This window comes from Plutella xylostella, chromosome 3, assembly GCF_932276165.1.
Source record: "Plutella xylostella chromosome 3, ilPluXylo3.1, whole genome shotgun sequence".
NCBI classification, from domain to species: Eukaryota; Metazoa; Arthropoda; class Insecta; order Lepidoptera; family Plutellidae; genus Plutella; species Plutella xylostella.
Window position 1 is genome coordinate 6389416 of NC_063983.1, and position 21682 is coordinate 6411097.

At 39.5% G+C, this 21682-nt stretch overlaps 1 protein-coding gene across 2 annotated transcripts in view; it reads left to right on the top strand.

Moving 5' to 3' along the window:
• The window catches only part of LOC105386277, a 214179-nt gene that overhangs the window by 158720 nt on the left and 33777 nt on the right, over positions 1 to 21682 (top strand). For both annotated transcript variants that reach the window (XM_048622993.1, XM_048622999.1), the window contains exons 5-6: positions 13933 to 14022; positions 17380 to 17544. In XM_048622993.1, coding sequence (XP_048478950.1) covers positions 13933 to 14022; positions 17380 to 17544 — 255 coding nt within the window. The remainder of the gene's footprint in view (positions 1 to 13932; positions 14023 to 17379; positions 17545 to 21682) is intronic.

Below are 21682 nucleotides of genomic sequence, written 5' to 3' on the forward strand. Positions count from 1 at the left end.
CTGTCTATCTCAACACCGTTGAGTTCATATCGAATATCTTGAAAAAGAAACAGTATAGCATTGTTAATAAGTTCAACACTGCTTACTTTCTCTCTTTTATCACCAACAGGACGAGACACTGTGATAGACCCTTCTATGTATAGTGTACTCGCTGTCGGCAAAACGTACAGGTCTTGTTGATTAATAGGAATGCGAATCTCATCATTAAGGTTAAAACTGTTTATGTATGGTTTATACGAATGAACTTCATAGCTTTCAATACTGTTGTCATGGGTGATCGGATCTGTTATATTTAAAATATTCATTTTAAGAGTTTGATGGATTTCAGAAATTGTTTGTTTTCCTTTGTAAGCTTTTTCCTTTTTATAGGTGGTGGCTGATGGTCTGCACGTAATGTACTGCGTATGTTATATAGCGGTTCAAACCTTTTATTGATGAAATCGATCATTTTTTTCTTAAATGCAAATAGAGTTGTAATTCTTCTTGTCGTAAATTAATCAAGTTGTTTTTTGCGTCTAAAATTCTTATGTTAATTTCACTAACAGTGTCTTGATTTACCGGAAAATATATTAAATTTTTTGGAATTTCTATTATTCGGTATCCTGGCGGTACACTAGGAGCAAATTCGTATATAATGTGACTGGGTTTTCCGTTAATATACGATCCGCTCACAATGTCACATTCGATGCGAACGATGGTTGTAGAAAGAATGCTTACTGGAAAGACGGAGTCATGTAATATATTGGCTTTAAGTATTTCATTTCTAAAACCCAATGTCCTCGCAATTGAACCAGCTTTTTCAAAATGAATGTCTTTCGAACAAAATATATTTGTACTTAAAGTATTATTGTTGCACATTAACTTAAATGTGCAATCAGTTAAATGTGATTTTAAGAAATCGTAAATATCTAGCAGTTCGTAAGATCCTTCAGGGATTTCTACCATTTCATTATCACCATAATAAAATTTATTGTTGTTTTTACCTACGTTAGGTATCGAATTGAATGTTGAAAAAAATACTAGTCCGCATTCATATTCACCACCAAGTTGCAAAGCCGGCGAATAATTTGTAGACAAAGCGGATTTACAACCAGTAATTGATAGTGTGAACGACATTGTGATAATGAGAAATAATATAATCAATCGCTTGTTATAAACGGTTTCCAGATTTTTTTCAGAAATTTAATGCATAAGTGACCACAATTATAAAGATTACTTCCTTGACAATTTTGATAATTGTAGAATACATTATTTTTTTTTGTTAAATAAGTTAATATTTCTTTAGGCGGTTTTAAACCATAACTATCAAAATAGTTCGTATAATTATTAACTTTGACATAGGCTACCCAGTGAGTTCCATCATTGACTGAAAGATCTAAATTTACAATAGCACACTCAATTCTCTTAGGCTTACTTGGCAGAGTATCTCTCATATAAACTCCACGGAAATAAGGTATATCGCGAGTGTGACTTAATATATCAATATTACTTAGAGCACGTCTGGGTAGCCGCGAAACTAGTTTTTTGACGATTTTACACATAGTCCTTTACCCTTTTTGTAGGGTTTTATGTATAAACCTTTCCCCAATGCGATTGATTCCATCGTCTTATTGTGACGTTCAGATTCCGCCAGATTTTTTTGCGCTAACTTATAATCATTTACAGCTTTAGCTATGCCGCCTACACCACCGGCTAATGATCCCAATGCCGATAGTCCTGCAAAAATTGGAATTAAAGGAAGTATCCCTCCTGTTTTAGGAATGGGAATAATTCTAGGTAATTTCACACGGTTATTTTTGTGAAATATTTTTTTTGCAGCCAAATATGCTAACTCTATGGCATGTTTGTTATTTTTTGGTTTTATTTTCCTAAGCACTGATTTTAATTTGTTAACAGATGATTTAAATGATTGAACCCCAGCGCCAGTTCTAAGTTTAGCTTTCATAATTTTATTTACCAACCAAGATGCGACTTTTTCTCCTGTACTAACGTCTTTTGATTTCAATCTTTGTTTTGCCATATTTTTTAACTCCAAATCTGCTTTATGTCGATCTTGTAAATTAGTATAGTTTGCGTAAGCTATATCGTGTTGCATGCATGCGTTGTCCAAACGATTAATGCCTTTATCGCCTCTTCTTAAACGATCTTGTAAGCGTGTACCTGGACCACAGTATTGATAGCCTGGTAAGTGTAACTCTACTGGCAAATTATTTATCAATGAGTTAAGGAGTCCTTTCCCTTTCATTACTGGGTGACTAATGAAAATAAATGGAACAAAACAGTATAATATATGTACTTCAATCTTTAATAACATTGCTTTTATCGATCCAACTGTTTTCTTTTGAGCTTAGACCAAGCCATTTAACACAAACCTTATTTCCAGACGTTTTAATTACCTTTTCAACTAAATAAATATTAGGATACTTAGTTTTTTGAAGTTCGTATTCATAAAAACAACCTTTTATCGGAATTCCATGTTGATCTCGTACGTAATATGTAGTAGGTTGAGATTTTATTACTTTCATAACCGTAAACAATTCGGTGGACCAGTTCGGTGTATAGCCTTTTTGAAACTCTCCTTTATACTTACTTATACGGACAACGTCACCTATATGATACTTATTTTTTTTTAATGATATAGCCTTATGACGATTTTTTATATTCTTAGCTATGATTGATTCATTCAACTTATTTATCTCAGATGGTTTATACTTTGTAGTGGTATGAATAGTATGATTATAATTATATACTATATCATTTATTGGACTTCCTATCCATTTATATTTTCCAACAAAACTGAAATGTTTAAACATCTTGCCTTTTAAAGTTCTTATAACTCTTTCCACTATTGATGCTTTTTTTGAAGAGTATGTGGAATAATGATTAATTCCTCTCTTTTGCATAAGTTGTCGAAATATGTCATTGTAAAACTCCAAACCCATATCAGTTTGCAAATTTGCAGGAGTTCGTCCTTCCTTTAAAACTCTATCAAAAGCTAAAACCACCTCACGCTTTGTTTTACTCTTCAATGCTACTACCCATGTATACTTAGAAAAGGCGTCAATAACAACCAATATGAATTTAAAACCATTGTTGTATTTGTAGTATTTTTTTACATCAATCAAATCTGCTTGCCATAAATCATCTATTCCTTTTAGGATAACTGACCGACGTGGGAAATTTCGTCTGGCAGCTTTATGAATTTCATTAACCACACCTTTTTTACTCATGTTGGATGGTGAGATGATCTCTCAAATCTACTATATGATCTTTGATCATATTACTCACGTCTACTTTAGAGCACTTGCGATGCAACTGTTCCTGAAGAAGACTTAATTCAGCTTTTATACTTGTGAGTTCTGCAAGAAAGTCTTCTTTTTTGCAATAAAGGTTGTAGCTTTGGTCGAGGTACTCTTTACTAACAGCTTCATCACCCTCAATTGGCAATTTCAATCCTTTTAATCTTCTTTGTTTTAAATCGTAATCACCTACTTCGTTTTGACTAAGTGTTTTAGTTAATGGTGTAAATTCTAACGAGTCTAGAACACGCATTCTTTTATGAACGTGGTGACCAAACTTATCGATGTTCATCATGTAACTGAGGTGGAGGTTATAGTTATAATAAAACTTAAATTAATTTGCACAAGTATTTATTTACTTAATGTCTACACATGTTCTTAATTCTTTCATAACTGATAATATTTCATCATCTAATCCAGTGTTACCAGCATCTCTGGAAGCTATTAACAATTTTAATGTTTTCACTAAGTCATTTGGATCATTCCAAAAAATGTAATCTACACTTTTACCAACTTCTTTAAATAATGGCAATCCCTTCCCTTTCGCGGTGCTGCTGTTAGATTTGTCTGAAGGTGAACTTAACAATGGTTTTATAATTTCTAAATACTTAAAACCCCTATTGCTGTTAATTGGTTGATTTAAATCATATTTTCTTTTATGTGCATTCGTGAGCAATAACATGGACTTGTAAATTTGTTTGTCATCTTCAGTGACTACTCCTAAATCAGGTTTTCTTTGATAGAGTAATTCAGATAGCCCTCTTGTTCTATTAAATGAATGTCCAGCTACTATAAATTCATTATCGGTTATAGTAACGCGCTCTGTTCCGATCATTGGTTTTCCATTTTCTATCCTGATTCCGTATGGAATATCTTTAAACACTTCTGATGACAAAGACCATGATGATATTTCCTTAGGAGTCGGAGTCGAAACACCATCGCAAGTTTCAAAAAATAAATCACTCGTGTTATTCTTTGAGTTTTGTTCAAACTCTGAATCACTTACAGATTGTTCAAAATTTATATCACTTAATGAATTTTGCAGTGTATCGCCTGATACTTTAGTGGGTACCGATAATTTTCTTTTCCTTGAAAGAGTAATATCTGGTATGGTATTGTCTTCTTCCTCACTATCTTGATAACCACCATCATATTCTCTAGCACTAGAGTTTTTTCTGGCTAGCTGCTTTAATGGGTCAGTTACTGGTTTGAAAATAGATTGCAGTGCTATTTCAGAATCTAATTTGTTGTTTTTCATTTGTTGAACTTTCTTTTTAACAGCCTCAGCAGATTTGATTATTTGCTGTTTTATATTTTTTTCATCGTTCATTTTCGCAAACAGTACAACTTTCTAGTCGAAAAGCAAATGGAAAAGTGCTGAGTATATTGTTGAGAAGCTTTATATATTCATTTTAACCATCGACGTTTATAAATGTATCAAATTTCATTCTATAGCAACCTTTGTTTTTCTGACAGTCTTTATTTATGACTAAGTAGCTAAATTCATTTTTCCAAACTCTGGAACACATTTCACGAAACTTTGACCAGGTCATATCAGTGTTAACATGTTCATCATATACATGTCGGAGGTTTACGTCATCTTGCTTAAATAAAATTAAAAGATTGGCATTGTCACGAATTAATTGTTTTGGGACTTTGGTGTAGGTTTGGTTTAAATAAAAACAGTCTATATTTTTATGTCTTCCCATAGCAAAATAATCTCGAATATTATTTTGATTTTCGCATGCTACATCATCAAAAATTATGATGGAATTTTGAGCGGCGTTAATAGGACTTAAAACTTCCTCATTGTCGTGATATTTAAAATAGGAAAGACCGGATACTAGATTCAATACCTTTTCTAGAAATATGTATTTTGGTTGGAAAATTGTTTTTGAGTACAGGTATACGTTACTAAAGTATAATCCATCTGGATGTAAAAGTAAGCCTATCACTAAGTTTGTTTTTCCACAGTTAGATGGCCCGCAAATAATGCAACGGATAGTATTGGGTAAAAGTATTCCATGTCGGTGATTTACTTTGTTTGAATCGACATTAATTTGACTGAGCTGTAGTGAATTTGGTTGTTTAATGAATTTCATGTTTATTAAATGACAATGTGTTACCACTTACATCGTCATTGAAGAAGTGCGACAAAAAATTAAAAACTCAACTTTTTATGTTATCTACAAAAATCTGGAATGAATTATTGGGAAGGCTATCACACTCAAGTGAGCGACGACGACGCGCGAAGCGCGCGGCGGCGGAGCGAACGCAGAGTGGGATAGACTTCCCAATAATTCACTACTGTGAACTTAAGCTAGTGCGCACGCGGCGCACTGCATAAGTTATTTATTTACCTAACCGCTTTTTATCGACATACATTGTACGCTTTCCAAAAACGTAATAATCATATAATCATCTCGCTTCATATACACATAAAGTGTTATCCCGCTATTAGTAGTTAGGGCTACTGTACTTAAATAGGTCACGCATTTTTACGCTTGCTGCAATAATAGGCATAAGAAGGTAGACTCACATTCACTCGCCGCCGCGCCGGCGCGGCGCCATATTCAATCGCGTTATCAAGTTATCATTCCAATTGTACACCCACATTCCTGTGATTGTTTAATTTGTTTGTTTCATTTTATTTTCCGACTTCCGAATGTCGAAAGCATCAAAACCGCATAATGAAAAAGATTCGGTGCAACATAATTATGAACTCGCGACACTGCAAGCAAAACGTAATGCTTTGTTCGAGTGTTTACAATACGCGTTTGATTTATCTACCGAAATAAATAAAGGGAACGAGGAGAGAGAAGCTTTTCTCGATGCGAGTATTAATGTAGATACAATTCGTTCAGATTTCCAAAAAGTGTTAGATCAGTACAACAGCTGTTTAATGTCCAATGACCCTACTGCCAAGCCAGATTATAAATCGCTAGTTTCTTTCGAACAGCTGTATTGTCGCATAAAACGCTTGGTTGCGCGTCATGTACCGTAGTCACGAAAACTACCCAAAATAATGATTGTTTTCCACAAAAAAGTAAAATTAATTTACCGCCTATCGAGTTGATGAGCTTTAATGGTGACATTCGCCAATGGCCACTATTTTATGCCAATTTTAAATCTACTATTCACGACAATAAGTGCCTCTCAGATCATGAGAAACTTCATTATTTGCTAGGTAAATTAACAGGCAAGGCCCAGGCCGCTTGTGCGGGCATTACGCCCTCCGCTGAAAATTATAAAACGTTATTTGATACCCTAGTAAATAGGTATGAAGATAAGCGCACGCTAGCAGCTGCCTATTTACAACAATTAATGGAATTCAAACCGCTGTCGTCGATTTCTGCGAGTAATTTGGATTTCTTTAATGACCGATTTGTTAACGCAGTACGCGCCCTAAAGAATCTAAAGTTAACAGACTTACAAGACTTCATATTTTTGCAAACTGCCTTAACTAAATTAGATCCTGATACCGTGCGTACTTTTGAGAATAGTAATAATAATCAGTCTGAAATTCCAACCTTTGATAAGCTCGTTGAGTTCTTGGATAATCAAACTAAAATATTACAGCGCGCACCGACCACTGCGGCCGCCGGTGGTGGCGCTGCATCAGCATCACGATCGGCTGTTCGCCCTAGATCTAATAACAAAAACCCGCCGCCTCACTACAATGCGTACGTTAGTACCGTCGACTCTAATTCCGCTCACAAGTGCTTATGTACAAACATTGTACATCATCATTTGTTCAAATGTGCCGAATTCCATAAAATGTCTCCTCACGAGCGTTTTCAAGCCGCGAAGAATTTAAATGGCTGTATAAATTGCCTAAGTACGAAGCATAAGATTGCTTCCTGTCAGTCCGCTTCGGGATGCCGAGTGTGTAAACAAAAACACCACTCGCTATTACATTTTAATCGAGAGTCGAATCCGTCACCCGCTTTACAGAACTTAACCACTGTGCCACCGCGCGCCGCGGTCATTGACTCGGTTGGTGGCGGCGGCGGCGGCGGTGCATCGCTTACGTCACAGCCAGCTGATGCGAAATCATCCGTTCCCGCGCAAGCGGACGTCGCGTTGTGTTCGACGTTCATTGCTGCTCCGCGTCCTTGCGTGCTTAATGCCGCTGCCGCTCAAAGTAGTACGCCGCAATGTAATACGCCTACTACTGTTTTGCTCGCTACCGCTATGGTAGCTACGTACGATAGTAAGGGTAATAAACAATTTGTAAGGGTTTTGCTGGATTCTGCATCGCAAAGTCACTTCATTACCAGCGAATGTTGTGATCGTTTGGGGTTACGGCAGAATACCATTCAACGTACTACTGTGAGGGGCTTCGGGGGAACGGAGAGGGCATCCCACGGGACAGTAGACTTACAGTTTTTCTCGCGCTTTAATAATAACATAAAATACAAAATCAATTCTTTAGTTGTTGATAAGATTACTGACAACTTACCTACCGCTTATGTCGACTCCACCGCCCTGCCATATCTTAATAAAATAGCATTGGCAGACGACCATTTCGCTACGCCCAACAAAATCGATGTTTTGATTGGTGCTTCGCTGTTTCCGCATTTGATTCTTCCCGACGACGTGGTCTCCAGTGGACCATCGGGGCCGCCCGCTATTCATACAGTGCTAGGCTACGTACTCATGGGAGTCGTGCCTGCGCTCGCCGCCCGCCCAGCATGCGTGACGTCATGCTGCGCCATAGTGCCACAGCAGCCTATGGATCATTTAATTACCCGCTTCTGGGAACTGGAAGAAGTCCCCGGCTCGCCCGTTCAGCACCCCACGGATGTCGAATGTGAACATTTTTACCGCTCGACTACGGAACGTGACCCCGTGACCGGCCGTTACACTGTAGCTCTCCCGTTTGATAAAGACGTGTTTTTACTTGGGGACTCCTATAACATTGCTCGCAAACGTTTTTTGTGTTTGGAGAAGAAGCTCGAGGCTTCTCCCGAGCTTCGTGCCGCTTACGATGACGTCATTAAGGACTATATTTCCAAAGGTTATGTGGAGCCACTGACCGTTCCCCCGCAGGCGTCATCGGACGATTTGTTCCCGAGCTATATAATCCCGCACCATGGTGTCCTCCGCGAGGACAAGTCCATCACGAAGCTGCGCCCCGTGTTAGATGCAAGTTGCAAGACTTCATCCGGTGTCTCGCTAAACGAGGTGCTGCACAGTGGGCCAAATTTACAAGGGGACTTGTTTAAAATTATTTTAAATTTTCGCCTACACGCTGTAGCGATGACCGCTGATTGCAAACAGATGTTTCTGCAGATTATGCTTCGCGAATCTGATAGACGCTATCAGAGAATTTTATATCGTTTTAATCCAAACGATCCTCTGGTTCTATATCAATTTAATAGAGTATGTTTCGGTTTAAAGTCAAGTCCCTTCCACGCGCTCCGCACTGTGCAGCAGCTCGTCGACGATGACGGCGCCGAGTATCCCCGCGCGGCGGAGATCGTCCCGTCCTGCCTGTATATGGACGATATCGCCCTTTCTGTTGATACAGAACAGGAGGCGGTGGACGCAGCAAAACAGCTGATTCAAATGTTCAAGGGTGCCCAGTGGGATCTTGTTAAATGGAACAGTAATTCACAATACGCACTCAATGAGTTGCCCGCTTCGCACAAGATACCTACTGAGGTTGAATTCGACAAGGCTACAGAGCATAAAATATTAGGACTCGGTTGGTCTACTGATAATGACGACTTTTATTTTAAAATCGACCCTCCTGATTTGGACTCAGTGTGTACCAAACGCACCATAATGTCAACGATCGCCCGACTTTGGGACAGAATGGGTTTCGTCGCGCCAACTGTATTGGTAGCTAAGTTATTAATTAAGAAACTATGGCAGCTGAAGGTGGATTGGGACGAAGTCCCGCCCGACCAGGTAGTAAGGCTTTGGCGACAATTTTGTCGCGAACTGCCGGCGCTTAATGAGATAAAAATCCCTCGTTGTCTCAGCGTCGCGACTGGTTGCGAGGTGACCTTGGTAGGGTTCGCAGATGCTAGTGAGCAGGCGCAAGGCGGCGTTGTGTACGTGCACGTCGCTTCTCCGTCGGGTAATGTGGTCCGCCTTCTCTGCGCGAAGTCCAAGATAGCACCCACCCCGCCCCATACGATTGCTCGTATGAAGCTTTGCGCAGTTCTTTTACTGTCGAAATTATTACGCTCAGTACTTGAAACGTATAATTCCCGCATTCCAATTAGGGTCCGCGCCTACACAGATTCCAAGGTTGCGCTTTATTGGATAAAAAATTCGCCTCACCGTTGGCAAACATTTGTTGCCAACCGTGTTATTAAAATAAATGAAAATGTATCCGCTGAAAACTTTCATCACGTCGCGGGGACAGACAACCCGGCCGACTGCCTGTCGCGCGGCGTCGACCCCTCTAAACTGAAAGCCCATCCGCTGTGGTTTAACGGGCCGTCCTGGCTAGCATCGAATGCTTCACAGTGGCCTTCCTTTGATGAAGTTAACGATTCCACTTTAGACGTCGTTCCCGAGCAAAGGAACCTAGTTCACGCTGTTTTGACACCTGCTGACGAGTGTAGTATTTACCCCGCTGCTTCTCGTTCCTCGTCATGGACCAAACTCCTGCGAATAATCGTTTATATATGTAGGGTTTTAAAACTATTACCACGCCGCGAACCTACGTGTATTACCGCTACTGACTTGGAGTACGCAGAAACAAAATTGCTGCAAATACTCCAAAACAAACATTTTAAAGATGAGTTATTAAATATTAAAAATGACTTGCCTGTTTCCCCGGTGCTTAATAAATTAAGACCGTTTTTACACAACGACCTAATCCGAGTTGGCGGCCGACTCTCCAATTCCGATTTAGATTTCGATAATCAACACCCGATACTTCTGCCTCGTGATGATCACGCGGTTAACCTGATAATACAATATTATCACAAAAAATATTTGCACGCAGGGCCAGAGTTACTCCTGTCATTACTTCGCCAGAAGTACTGGATTCTATCTGCTCGGCGCGTAGTGCGGAGGATAGTGCACCAATGCAATGTTTGCTTTCGCGCGCGCCCGCGTCCGACTTATCCGCTGATGGCTGACTTGCCCGACTGTCGCACGAAGCAAGTTACGAAGCCATTCACCCACACAGGTTGTGACTACGCAGGGCCTATCGCTTACACTCCTGTTCGTCGCCGACGTTTATGTCCGCTCCCGTCACAATAAACAATACATTAGTATCTACCGCTGTAGTTTATAATTAGTTTTAGTTACCGCATTAGCTAGGCTATAATTTTGTCTCGTTTCACTTATGAATGTTTTTAAAGGTGACCCTTTAAGGGGGGAGGAAATGGTGTCGCCACCTATCTTTTAATATATTTACTTTCATAATTTTCGCAAGGTTTCGATCCTAAAATCCTTTTCCCTATTTCCGCTTATGTCGTGCACCGCAACGCTACGTGTGGCAACACTGTCTGCGCCACCCACAGACAATCAGTTCCGAAAACGAATTCATGGCCGCCGTCGCGCTAAGTTATTCGCGATTGAACTTATTTTCAAAATAGACGATTGGCTAGTTGCTAAAGTCTTCCGCTTCTTCTTTATTCGTGGTGAACCGCTAACCGAAGAATATCAGTGTGTGTGTTGAGTGCTGCAGTGCTTTGGATTGCTCTGATCTCTGATCGATCGAGCACGTGGCGCCAGGCGAGGGTCTGGAAGCCGGCCGCCTTTTCCTGGTCGCCTGAACTGCCTCCAGCGACCAGGTAGGTGCACGACACTTCATCAACCCTTTCCCTCGGTGAGACACCTTGCTGTAGTTTCTTTTATTTTTTTTCTATCGAAGGGACTCCGGCTTAGCGGCGTTACCACTATGACTCTATCCCGTTGCATCAACCGTTATGATTGCGTCAATTGCGTGACAATTCTGGTTCGTTCATCAATTTGAAGTGTGACCCCCCAGCACTTTTCGTAGGCTATAATGACCTTCCTAAGCCTTACCTATAAGTTGAGTCCCTCGGAGGCCAATCAATCGGATCAAGCCCGTAAATAGATTAATAAAAATGCTAATGACTTTAGAATGTTCCCGAGAGGGTCTTAAGCCCGAACCGCTGAAACGCCCAAATTTCAATTAAGACTTCAAACAAAGCCGTTTAATATTAAAAGCACATAAATTTGATTTCTAAGCTGATCATTGAACCAATTCTTCTCCATCACTGTCTTGCCTTTGTGCCCGCTTCTTGTTAGCGATAAACTTTGAAGGATTGAAAGCGCCAAAAAGGGTTTTATTGATAGCCTTCTGCTTTGGAGTAAACCTTCAAGGCATTCCTTTATGTGGCTTCTAAACTGTTCCAACTGCTGTTTTCGTACTCAACTAATCACAATTTTGAACCAATTATTTATATATATAGGTATTAGGAACAAAACTGATATTGTAGCTTACCTAAGACTTGTTCAGAATCTGTGAACCATAATGATTTTAAGTTATGCTACTGTACTACATAGGACGTATATATATTCGTACAAAACGTATATTTATTGTTGAGTATACATAATACTGCGCCCTGCCACACACCACTGCCCATTCATTTTCCGGCCCAGCTAATGCTGCGTATTGGAACGGAAGAAACGGATTCATCCCGGAACTAAACCTATTGATGCTATAAATAATTCAAAAGTGTCACAGAGCGGCTGAGATAAGGGGAAGTTTGTTATAAATGGCCGTGTTGACCGCTGCTCAATTGATTGGCAAATGCGAATGGAAAGTCTGCTTTTTGTAGGCATTATAAGGCAGCAAAGTGGATTTTCCATGATGTTATATTTTGTTAGTTAGACATATTAACTAAGAAATAAAGTTTAAAATGATAATGATAAACCATATACCTAGGAAAAATTAATTAAAACAAGCAAGGCACTTATAACAACAACATTGAAAGTTACTGTAAAGGCGAGCTGTCATTTGTAAAAATGTCTGGAGTCGGTACGTGTGGCTACTATAAAGTATAGAAGCAACTCACATGTGGCAGTAAAAGTTTTTCTTATTACCGCTAGTATATTACGCCCTGTTGGCTCTCTAACTCTCTGAGTTTAAAGTTGCTTGCAAGTTAGTTGTAGCTTTCTCGTCTTAGTACGAAGAAATAGCAAGGAATAAGGAATACACCGGAGACTTTCGTATATGCTTACTTGTAGCTTGTAGATGTATATAAAATTTGGATTAAGAATATACGATAAATTTTATTATTAACGATTCTCTGATTCATTCACATTATCGAAATTACCAATTGATACTGCACAGCCGGCAGTGGTCCGAGATCCTTCCGCATAAAGTACGGTTGCCACTCGCTCGCTTATCAAATTTGACATAACTTGTATGAATCTGATTGATGTTTAATGTTTATGGATTGAACGGTGTTTATAGATTGTTTATTACTAACGTATCGTTAGTGGTATATGGCACGCGGGGCATGATGTGAGATACACCATCGTCTGTGGGGCTACCCACAAAATCTTGTGTATCCGTGTGTCCTTACTTGGCCATATGTATTGTCCGATACTACTGAACTCATTTATGTAGATGATATTTCTCTGTAATATTTAATTGCTGATACAATAGAAAAACACATTGCGATGGGAAACGTGCGGAAAAAAGTAGGTATTTACGGAGCTTTAGATCTTCCATTGGGTGTCCAATAACCATTTCCTACACTTTTCCCCACATTGATTAATACTATTCTGTTGCCCCTTTTCTACCCTGTTAAATAGATTAACACGATGAATGGGAGCCTTTTAAGGAAGGTAACAGAAATAAGTAGACAATTTATTTTTCGACTCCTATATAATCGTATTATATGCTTAAGAGGTAGAGGCGGCAATAAAGAAAAAGATAAATAGCTAGAATTCCAAGCGAGGTATTTTCGAGGTCTAAGCAGTGTCTTATTTATTTGTGCCAACTATTGCATTATGTGCGAAAATAGGTTCATGATACCTGGTCTTTCTGTCCTATTTGGTTCAAATACTAACATAAAAAAATATGTTTTCACTAAAATTGCGACGAAAAACTTGTACAGCGTAGGGCAATCGGCATTCTTAATACAACGAGATTGAGTCGTGGTATATAAGCGTAGAGCTCCAAAGCTTAGGTAAACCAAAACTGTTGCGCTAATCACGACCATACTAAGGGTGCCGATTCTCGTTCGTAGCGCGTAGCTCGTAGCGTAGAATTGAGCTTATAAAGCTCTACAAGATATATAGTATTTTAACAGTGCGACTTAAATACTTATTGTCTTGTAAACATTTAACATAAAATTTTATTGAAGGATAGAACTTATATACGCTTTCCCAAAGACCTATAATTATTATACACTCACGGGCAATGAAAAAGTTCCAGTGAGAAAAGCACCAAATTACTGCTAAACGGAAAAGGCTAGCTTAATTATGCCTTCTGCAACAATTAAGACATTTACAGAGCACCAGGATATAGCCAACTACACACGTTAATATTTTTAGTTCAAATTTAATAATATTTTTTTTGAAAAAAATGAGTTTGTTTGGTGAAGGTATTTTGTGAGTGGAATTTTTTCATTGCCCGTTAGTGTAGTATACGTTGCACTTTCCTTACAGATTATTTTATTTCCAGGTCATCATTCCTATCCGTGTGTGTCCGTCGTCGAGTTCCCTCCGATGAGAACCTCAACACCGACTATGCGCCCATACAACGGTACCCCAGGTATGTATGTACTCATTTGTAAATTATACCTTTTACTATCTTCTTCTACATACTTCCTTACACATATCCTCATCGGTGCGTGACCTCGGGGTGAAAATGACGTCTGATCTTTCCTTCCGCGAACATGTTGGGGATATATGTAAAAAGGCGTACAAAATATTAGGATTTGCACTACGAACGGCTAGTGGGTTCAAGAGTTTTGCGGCAATAAAAACCATTTTCAACTCGCTGGTGCGCAGTAAATTGGAGTTCAATGCTGTAGTCTGGTCACCCTACGAAGCGAAGTATACACTGATGCTTGAGAAGATCCAAAATAAGTTTCTAAGATTCTATTATATGAAACTATATGGTGTTTATCCCGGGTATCCAGCGCTGTACCCAACGCTCTTTGTCCTGGGCATGGTGGATTATAATAGGTTGGAGGTTAGGCGAGATCTGACAATAGTCTCATACCTTTTCAAGTTGCTGCGGGGTAGGGAGTAAAACTCGGTCATTTTGCAGCAACTGAACCTAACGGTTCCGAGAGATTATTTGAGGCGACGTTTGAACCGAACTTTTGACGTTCCGAATGGCAGGACGAACCTACTCCGGCAGGCTCCCCTGACCCGGGCCATACGGTTGCTCAATGCCATAGATTCAAATATCGACATATTTTACTGCTCCCTGAGTGAATTTACCAAGGCGGCTCTTTATATTATTTGTTATAAGCATGTTTGAAATGTTGTTTTTATGTTGTTATGTATTTAACTACCTATTATATAAGTACTTCATATAATAAGTAAGAATGTTATAATTTTGTGACACTAAACTATTGCATTGGTGAATAACTGTCATAATAGTATTAAGTGTGTGTGTTAAATAAATAAATAAATAAATCCTATTATCTTACACAAAAACAAATTAGGTAGGTCCTATCCTTATATTTTTAGGTATTTGGGTTTAAAGGTTACTCGGCTCACTGCTCGAACGGTGAAAACCGACATTCAGGGGCTCGAGTGCGAGTTTTTTAACCTATCGAGAAGTGAAATCAAAACGCAAATTTGTATGGCGCGGGAGACACGCTCTCGCACTCGAGGCACAGATAGCTGATGTTAGCTTAACGGACGGACAAGCGTTGAACATGCGGAACCTTAGTCGATGTTGACAGGAAATTGTGCAGTCGTCTGCAGAGACGAATATTTTACGGCTGCCATTTTGCGAAGCCCAAGTAAACTACAACATTATTTACGATATTTCTAACGGAACGGAATAACTGATTTTAAAGGGGTCTAACAAAGACTTAAATTTTCAAATCTCACTCAATCTTCTGTAAGACTACGTTTTCATAAATCCACGTTTATTAAGAGACATGTAGCAATTAAATACATAATTAGTTGAAAAAACCGGCCAAGTGCGAGTCGGGCTCGCGCACAAAGGGTTCCGTAGCAGCAAATATAATAAACTTTAAATCAACCTATCTCAAAAACTATAAGAGATACTTTGATCAAACCAAAAATCGTTGAAAGAGTTAATTAGCATGCATCACCTCTATTTTTTTTAGAATTTTATACCCCGTAGTTATAAAAATAGAGGGGGGGGGGGACATACTTTTTACGACTTTGAGAGCTGATATCTCAAAAACCGTTCACTTTAAGAAAAATGTTTTTTAGAAAACTTTATATCATTTTAAAAGACCTTTCCATTGATACCCCACACGGGTATGTACATCGAAAAAAAAAATTTCATCCCTCAGTTACATGTATGGGGGGCCCCACCCCCAATTCTTTTTTTTACTATTTAGTGTCATATTTTTGTAGCGGTTCATACAACACATATTCCCATCAAATTTCATCACTGTAGTACTTATAGTTTCCGAGTAAATCGGCTGTGACAGACGGACAGACGGACAGACGGACAGACGGACATGACGAAACTATAATAATAAATTAATAATAAATTTTTATTGAGCAATAAGCTTAGCCTAATACAATAAATAGATGTACACAACTTAAAATTAAATTACAAACTGACTTAGGACTAAGCACAGTACAAGTTTTAAGAGCGCTGGGGCCTGAACTAGGTGGTGGCCTGTATCTCAGGCACCAGCTCCCTCCCTGTTTAAAACAAATTTTATTGCTCCATTTTTAAACAAATATTAAGAAAATATATTATTAAACTAAACTAAGCATGCAACATGCAAAAGTGTTTGTAGTGCAGAAAATTGGAAATTGGTGGAATTTACTTAATTGTAACTAACAAGTTCTCTGATTGTTCATAATTGTAGGTGCTTAACACAACTTTAAGTTTAATCTTACATTCATTTATCGTTAGAGGGTAAATTGCATCAGCTACATTTATTTTGTTGTATAGAAATGTCCCCAAAAAAGGATAAAACTTTTGCGAAAACGAAGTTTTTGGGCAAAAGAAATCAGGAAAATGACATTTAAAACCTCTCCTTCCTCTGTTTAAACTAGGGTCATAAGCAGTTTCCCTATGCTTTAAAAGTATGGTATGAAAAATAAAAAGCTGCCTAACACTTAGCACCTCACAAAACTTAAAGAGTTGTGCGGTTGGGAAGCGATATGGACGGAAAGTGCTAACCTTTAATACTGCTCTTTGTGCTCTTTCAAGGGGGAGTAGGGTAGTTTTGCACGTACCGCCCCATACAGTAATGCAATACATTATAATGGACTGACATAAAGCGTAGTAGACTGTTTTTAGGATGTTGGGTTTAAGGACATGTCTTAAGGGTTTAAAAACATATATTAATTTACGCACTCTTCCGACCAACATATTTACATGATCTTTAAAACATAAATTCTTATCGAGCAGAATGCCGAGATATTTCATAGTAGTTGTACTTTTTAGAGGGAGACATCGACAGTTAGGGCCATTGGGGTTATTGCAGAAAGTGTGAGCTATAATTTTAAAAGAAGGTGAGGGTCGAGTACGATTTGTGATGGGGTATAAGGGTTCCGTTTTTGCCATTTTGGCTACGGAACCCTAAAAAAGGCCAAAACTAAAAGTAAAACGAGTAGGTTATTATTACGATTAGGTATATCAGTCTAATTCTATGAAGACAACGACACCTCAGACAAAAGACAACTAATGTCTCTTTTGCATGCTTCTTTTTCAGGCAGTTCAACTTACATTATCTATCTCCTTCAATCTCCTTCATACATAAACCCCTGTGTGCATATCACGAATTTTGTCGCCTTTAGCCGATAGTATAGTAATTCGATAGGTTACTGTGGTTTGTGTGCGTTTTGTTTCTGTCGTTACCAACAGTGGCATACATCAAGATGTCATACAAATTGCTATCGAATTAAGCGACAATATTACACATAATATTAAAATGTCCCCCCCCCCTCCCCTCAGGTTCGGCCAGCCTACCCCGGCCCCGCCGGAGCTGCGCGCTCATGACGCCGATCTGGACTGCTCGTACTTCCGGCGGCGGCCGCGCTCCGTGTGCAGCCAGCCCGACCCCAAGCGCTACACCTGGATGCCAGACGATGAGGACTTCACCCGGATGGAGTGGCCACAGTGAGTTGATGCAGCTACAGCCGGTACACGGGCTCTTTATCGCAGCGCCGTATTTATTGTAAACCAAGATATGGTGACGTTAATCTACGTCGATAAAGAACCCGTGTAGCTGCAGTTGGCTATTTTTTTAATTGGTTGCTTAAAAATAGCCTATCTGGTGTTGTGTCAACTGTTTCTATAGTTATACAGGCCCTGCGGCATGGAATCTGTTATGAATGTTGATAAATTCGTTAAATGTTCTTTCTCCACCGACAGTGATACATTCTTTTCAGCTCTAGTGTATGTTCTGGATAAAGAAGAAGAAAACGCAGGCCACTTAAAATGTGAAGAACAAGAAAACTCTCAAATACAAAAACAATTATTCGAGCCGTGGGAATGCTGTCTTCAACGTAAAGGCTTCGGACTGGCTATCTAATTCAAACATTTTTGCAGCACTTTCCTGAAACAGACAAAACTGCTCGACGTGCTGCTAAAATGCTAGAATTCGGTAGCTAATGACATCCTCGCAGAATCTTCATCAAGAAACATAAGTAGGTACTTCTATAACGAGAAGATCTTCAAGCTCATCAAGAAGTGACAAAATGTTATTTTTCATCTCTTTCTTAAATTATAGGTAGCTATAATTTAATATAGCTTTAGTCATTGTAAGTTTAAGTACTCTGTAAAATAATGTCCATAGTTCCAATTTTATCTTTCCAAACATCTAATTCCAAAATCCATATTTCATTCATTAAACAACTTGACCGTTATTCGAAGTCTAATAATAATTGAGAGAGACATCTCTTTTCCTTTTCGTATTTCCTGCTAAATACCATGTGACTTCCGGCGACTTCCCTTGAATTTGACTTTTTCCCACCACCACCGGCAGTTGGCGCCATTTTGTTGGCTCCAAATATATTCGTCATTGACGTCGTTTTCCTTCGTCCGAGCTGGTCGTATCCCACCAGGGACGCTCCAGGTTTTCTGTGTAAATACCAACCTACCTGCAAATTTTATTTTAATTTTCCATGGTGAAAAAATCATTTAGATTTCACTAAAAAGTGGCTAAAATACCGGATTTGAAGTGAGTTTAAACAGTTATAGTGTATTTTTTCCCTGGATTGTGCTCAGGTATGTTTTTACTGTATTGTTTCACCACGTTTTTACCAATTATTTATCGAAAAGTTACTGTTATTTTTGCCGCATGCTAACAGGTGTAACTTTGCTATCATACTTATTTCGAAGATAAACCATCATTTTAACGGTGTTACCGTTCGTGTTTTAAAATTAATTTTAGCAATTAGTTCTTGGAATTTCCCTTGTATTACAGATTGCATTAAAATTAAAATAAAATGAGTACTGAAAATGCGGATTTGCAAGATGTGCAAGATGCACAACCATCCTTGTCAACACGGAAACATTCTCGTAAAAGGAAGATTAGTGAAAGTGATTCGTCATCGTCTGAATCTAGCTCAAGCTCAAGCTGCAGTGATTCCTCTTGCTCTAAACGCTCCCGGCGTAGGAAAACTAAATCTAAACGCCGCAGACGAAATCAAGATCGTAAATTTGATAAAATGATGTTAGAAATAAAAAATCTTAAAAATCAAATAGCTTGCAATAACAATAGCAATGATGATATTATTGATGATAATATTAGTGGTCAGCTTTATTCAGATGTGCAATCATTAGATGAGGAACCAGCTCCTCAAATTTCCTTAACTATCGGTACTAGATTGAAAGAGCCGGAAATTTTAAAAACACCAGCCGTTTATTTGGATACCCTTAAAAACATCCAGCGGCTTGAGCACCCGGATTGGAGAAACGTTCGTTACGCGGATGTCCAAAAATTATATCGTCATAGCCCGGGCTTTACCGACTTAGATGCGAACGAAGAAGTTAAGCGCTACGATTCCTCTCGCACTCTCGTAAATTTTGAAAAGGCCCTAGCATCGCTTACTTTTGCTATGATAAAACAAAGGGATCAACTTGAAAAGGAGCTCCGTTCCTTTTTGGCGTGGACAACAACAACATCAGAGCTAACTTCGGAAGAAGTTAATAAAAGGATCGAAGATATTTTCGTTACCGGTGATTTTTCAAAAACATCTAACGATATATTACAAATGGTTTGCGGCCACAGAGCTGAAATAATTCAGCAAAGACGCGAGGCTATTCTAGCTTTCGTCAAAGACCCACTTCATAAAACTTCACTGCGTAAGGTTCCGCCTTCCTGTGATAATCTCTTTGAGACTGAAAAGTTTACATCAACTCTGGAGAGAGCCGGAGGAGTACGGAAAGTATTCTGGGCTCGTGAAAAGGATCGCGTTTCTGCACCGCAGACCGATCCGACTCCTAGTACATCTGCGCAACGCAATGTACACGTGCAAAAGAGACCAAACTACAAAGGTAATATACAAGCCGCGAACACCAGGTCAACCTCAGATAATAATAACAATAAGCCATTTCGTGGCCGCGGTGGTAAGCAACAAGCACCTGGCAGCGGCCGACAAGATCATGGCCGACCAAGGAGAAACTCTCCCTCATCCCACCGGGAGAGGAGAGGTAATAAACGACGATACTGACTCACCGAGTCACGTCACCCAACAATTTCATGCTGGACAACTACAATTTTACCATCACAGATGGGTGAACCTAGGGGCACCAGCTTACATTACAAAAATTACTTCAGGATACCGTATCCTTTTCATTTCGAAGCCTCCGCTTCAAATGCCGAACATGTCGAATCCAAAAAGTCCCATCCAGTCCAGCGACGAAATGGACCTGATAATAGAAAAAATGAAACACGAGGGAGTATTGGCCAAGGTCAATGTGAGCCCAAGTTTCCTGTCCTCGATGTTTCTGGTGCCGAAAGGAGACGGCAGTATGAGACCCATATTCAATCTAAAGGCATTAAACCGCTATGTGTACACAGCGCCATTCAGATTGATAAATGTGTACAAAATTCCCGATTTTCTACAACCGAGCGACTGGATGGCAAAAATCGATATTTCCCAGTCGTATTTCCACATACCCATATCAGAAGCCCATCGTCGGTTTCTACGCCTAATTTATCAACGGGAACTTCTACAAATGAACTGCCTACCTTTTGGACTAAGTTCTGCTCCGAAAACCTTTGCCTCCGTGAGCAATTGGATGGCCCAGATCCTTCACCAGCGCGGCATCCGCCTGGTCGTATATTTGGACGATTATTTGCTAGCCAATCAGGATGCTCGTGTTCTAAAGGACCACATAAAAATAGCAGTAAATCTACTGGAGTACTTGGGGTGGAAAATAAACTACGCCAAATCAGTTGTACAGCCATGTCAAACAATAGAATACCTTGGAATAACATGGGACTGCAAGCACAACCAAAAGTCACTTCCTGCTCAGAAGTGTGCCAAGCTATCAGCAATGATAACAAACTTATCCACAAGCAAAAGGGCCACTATCAAGGACTTGGAACGAGTGATAGGCCTGATGAACTTTGCCAGCTTCACTGTCCCACGCGGCAGGCTAAACTACCGACAGCTACAGCAATTATTGATCGCCTCGAAAAGAAGGTCTCAGGATCATATAAGAATGTTGCTGGACGAGGCTGTTCTACAGGAACTACAATGGTGGCTAATTCACCTCAAGGATCCATCTCCGGTTCACCACCCATATCCCACTCATTATGTTGTGACCGACGCCTCAGATGTAGCGTGGGGAGCGCAAATAAACAATCTGAGTGTAACAGGAACATGGTCGTCGCAGGAAAAGGGACTCCATTGCAATCGAAAGGAGTTACTTGCCATTTTAAAAACTTTAGAAGATCAATGTCAGAACCTTCGTTTCGGATCTCTGCATTTACAATGCGACAACAAAACAGCTGTATCCTACTTGAGAAACGAAGGCGGTACCAAGTCGCAGGGTCTGCTGGAAATAACGTACAAGATATTCATGTTATTGGACAGTCATCAGATAACATTGACTGTTTACCACATTCCCGGGGCTTACAATGTAGAGGCAGATCACCTATCTCGATTTCGCAAGAGGCCAGAGTGGCATCTGCTCCCTCAAGCTACAACTCAGATTTTCGCCAAATGGGGAACCCCAGTCATCGACTTGTTTGCCTCCCGCCTGACACGAGTAGTTCCCAGATATTGTTCCCTGGACTGTCACG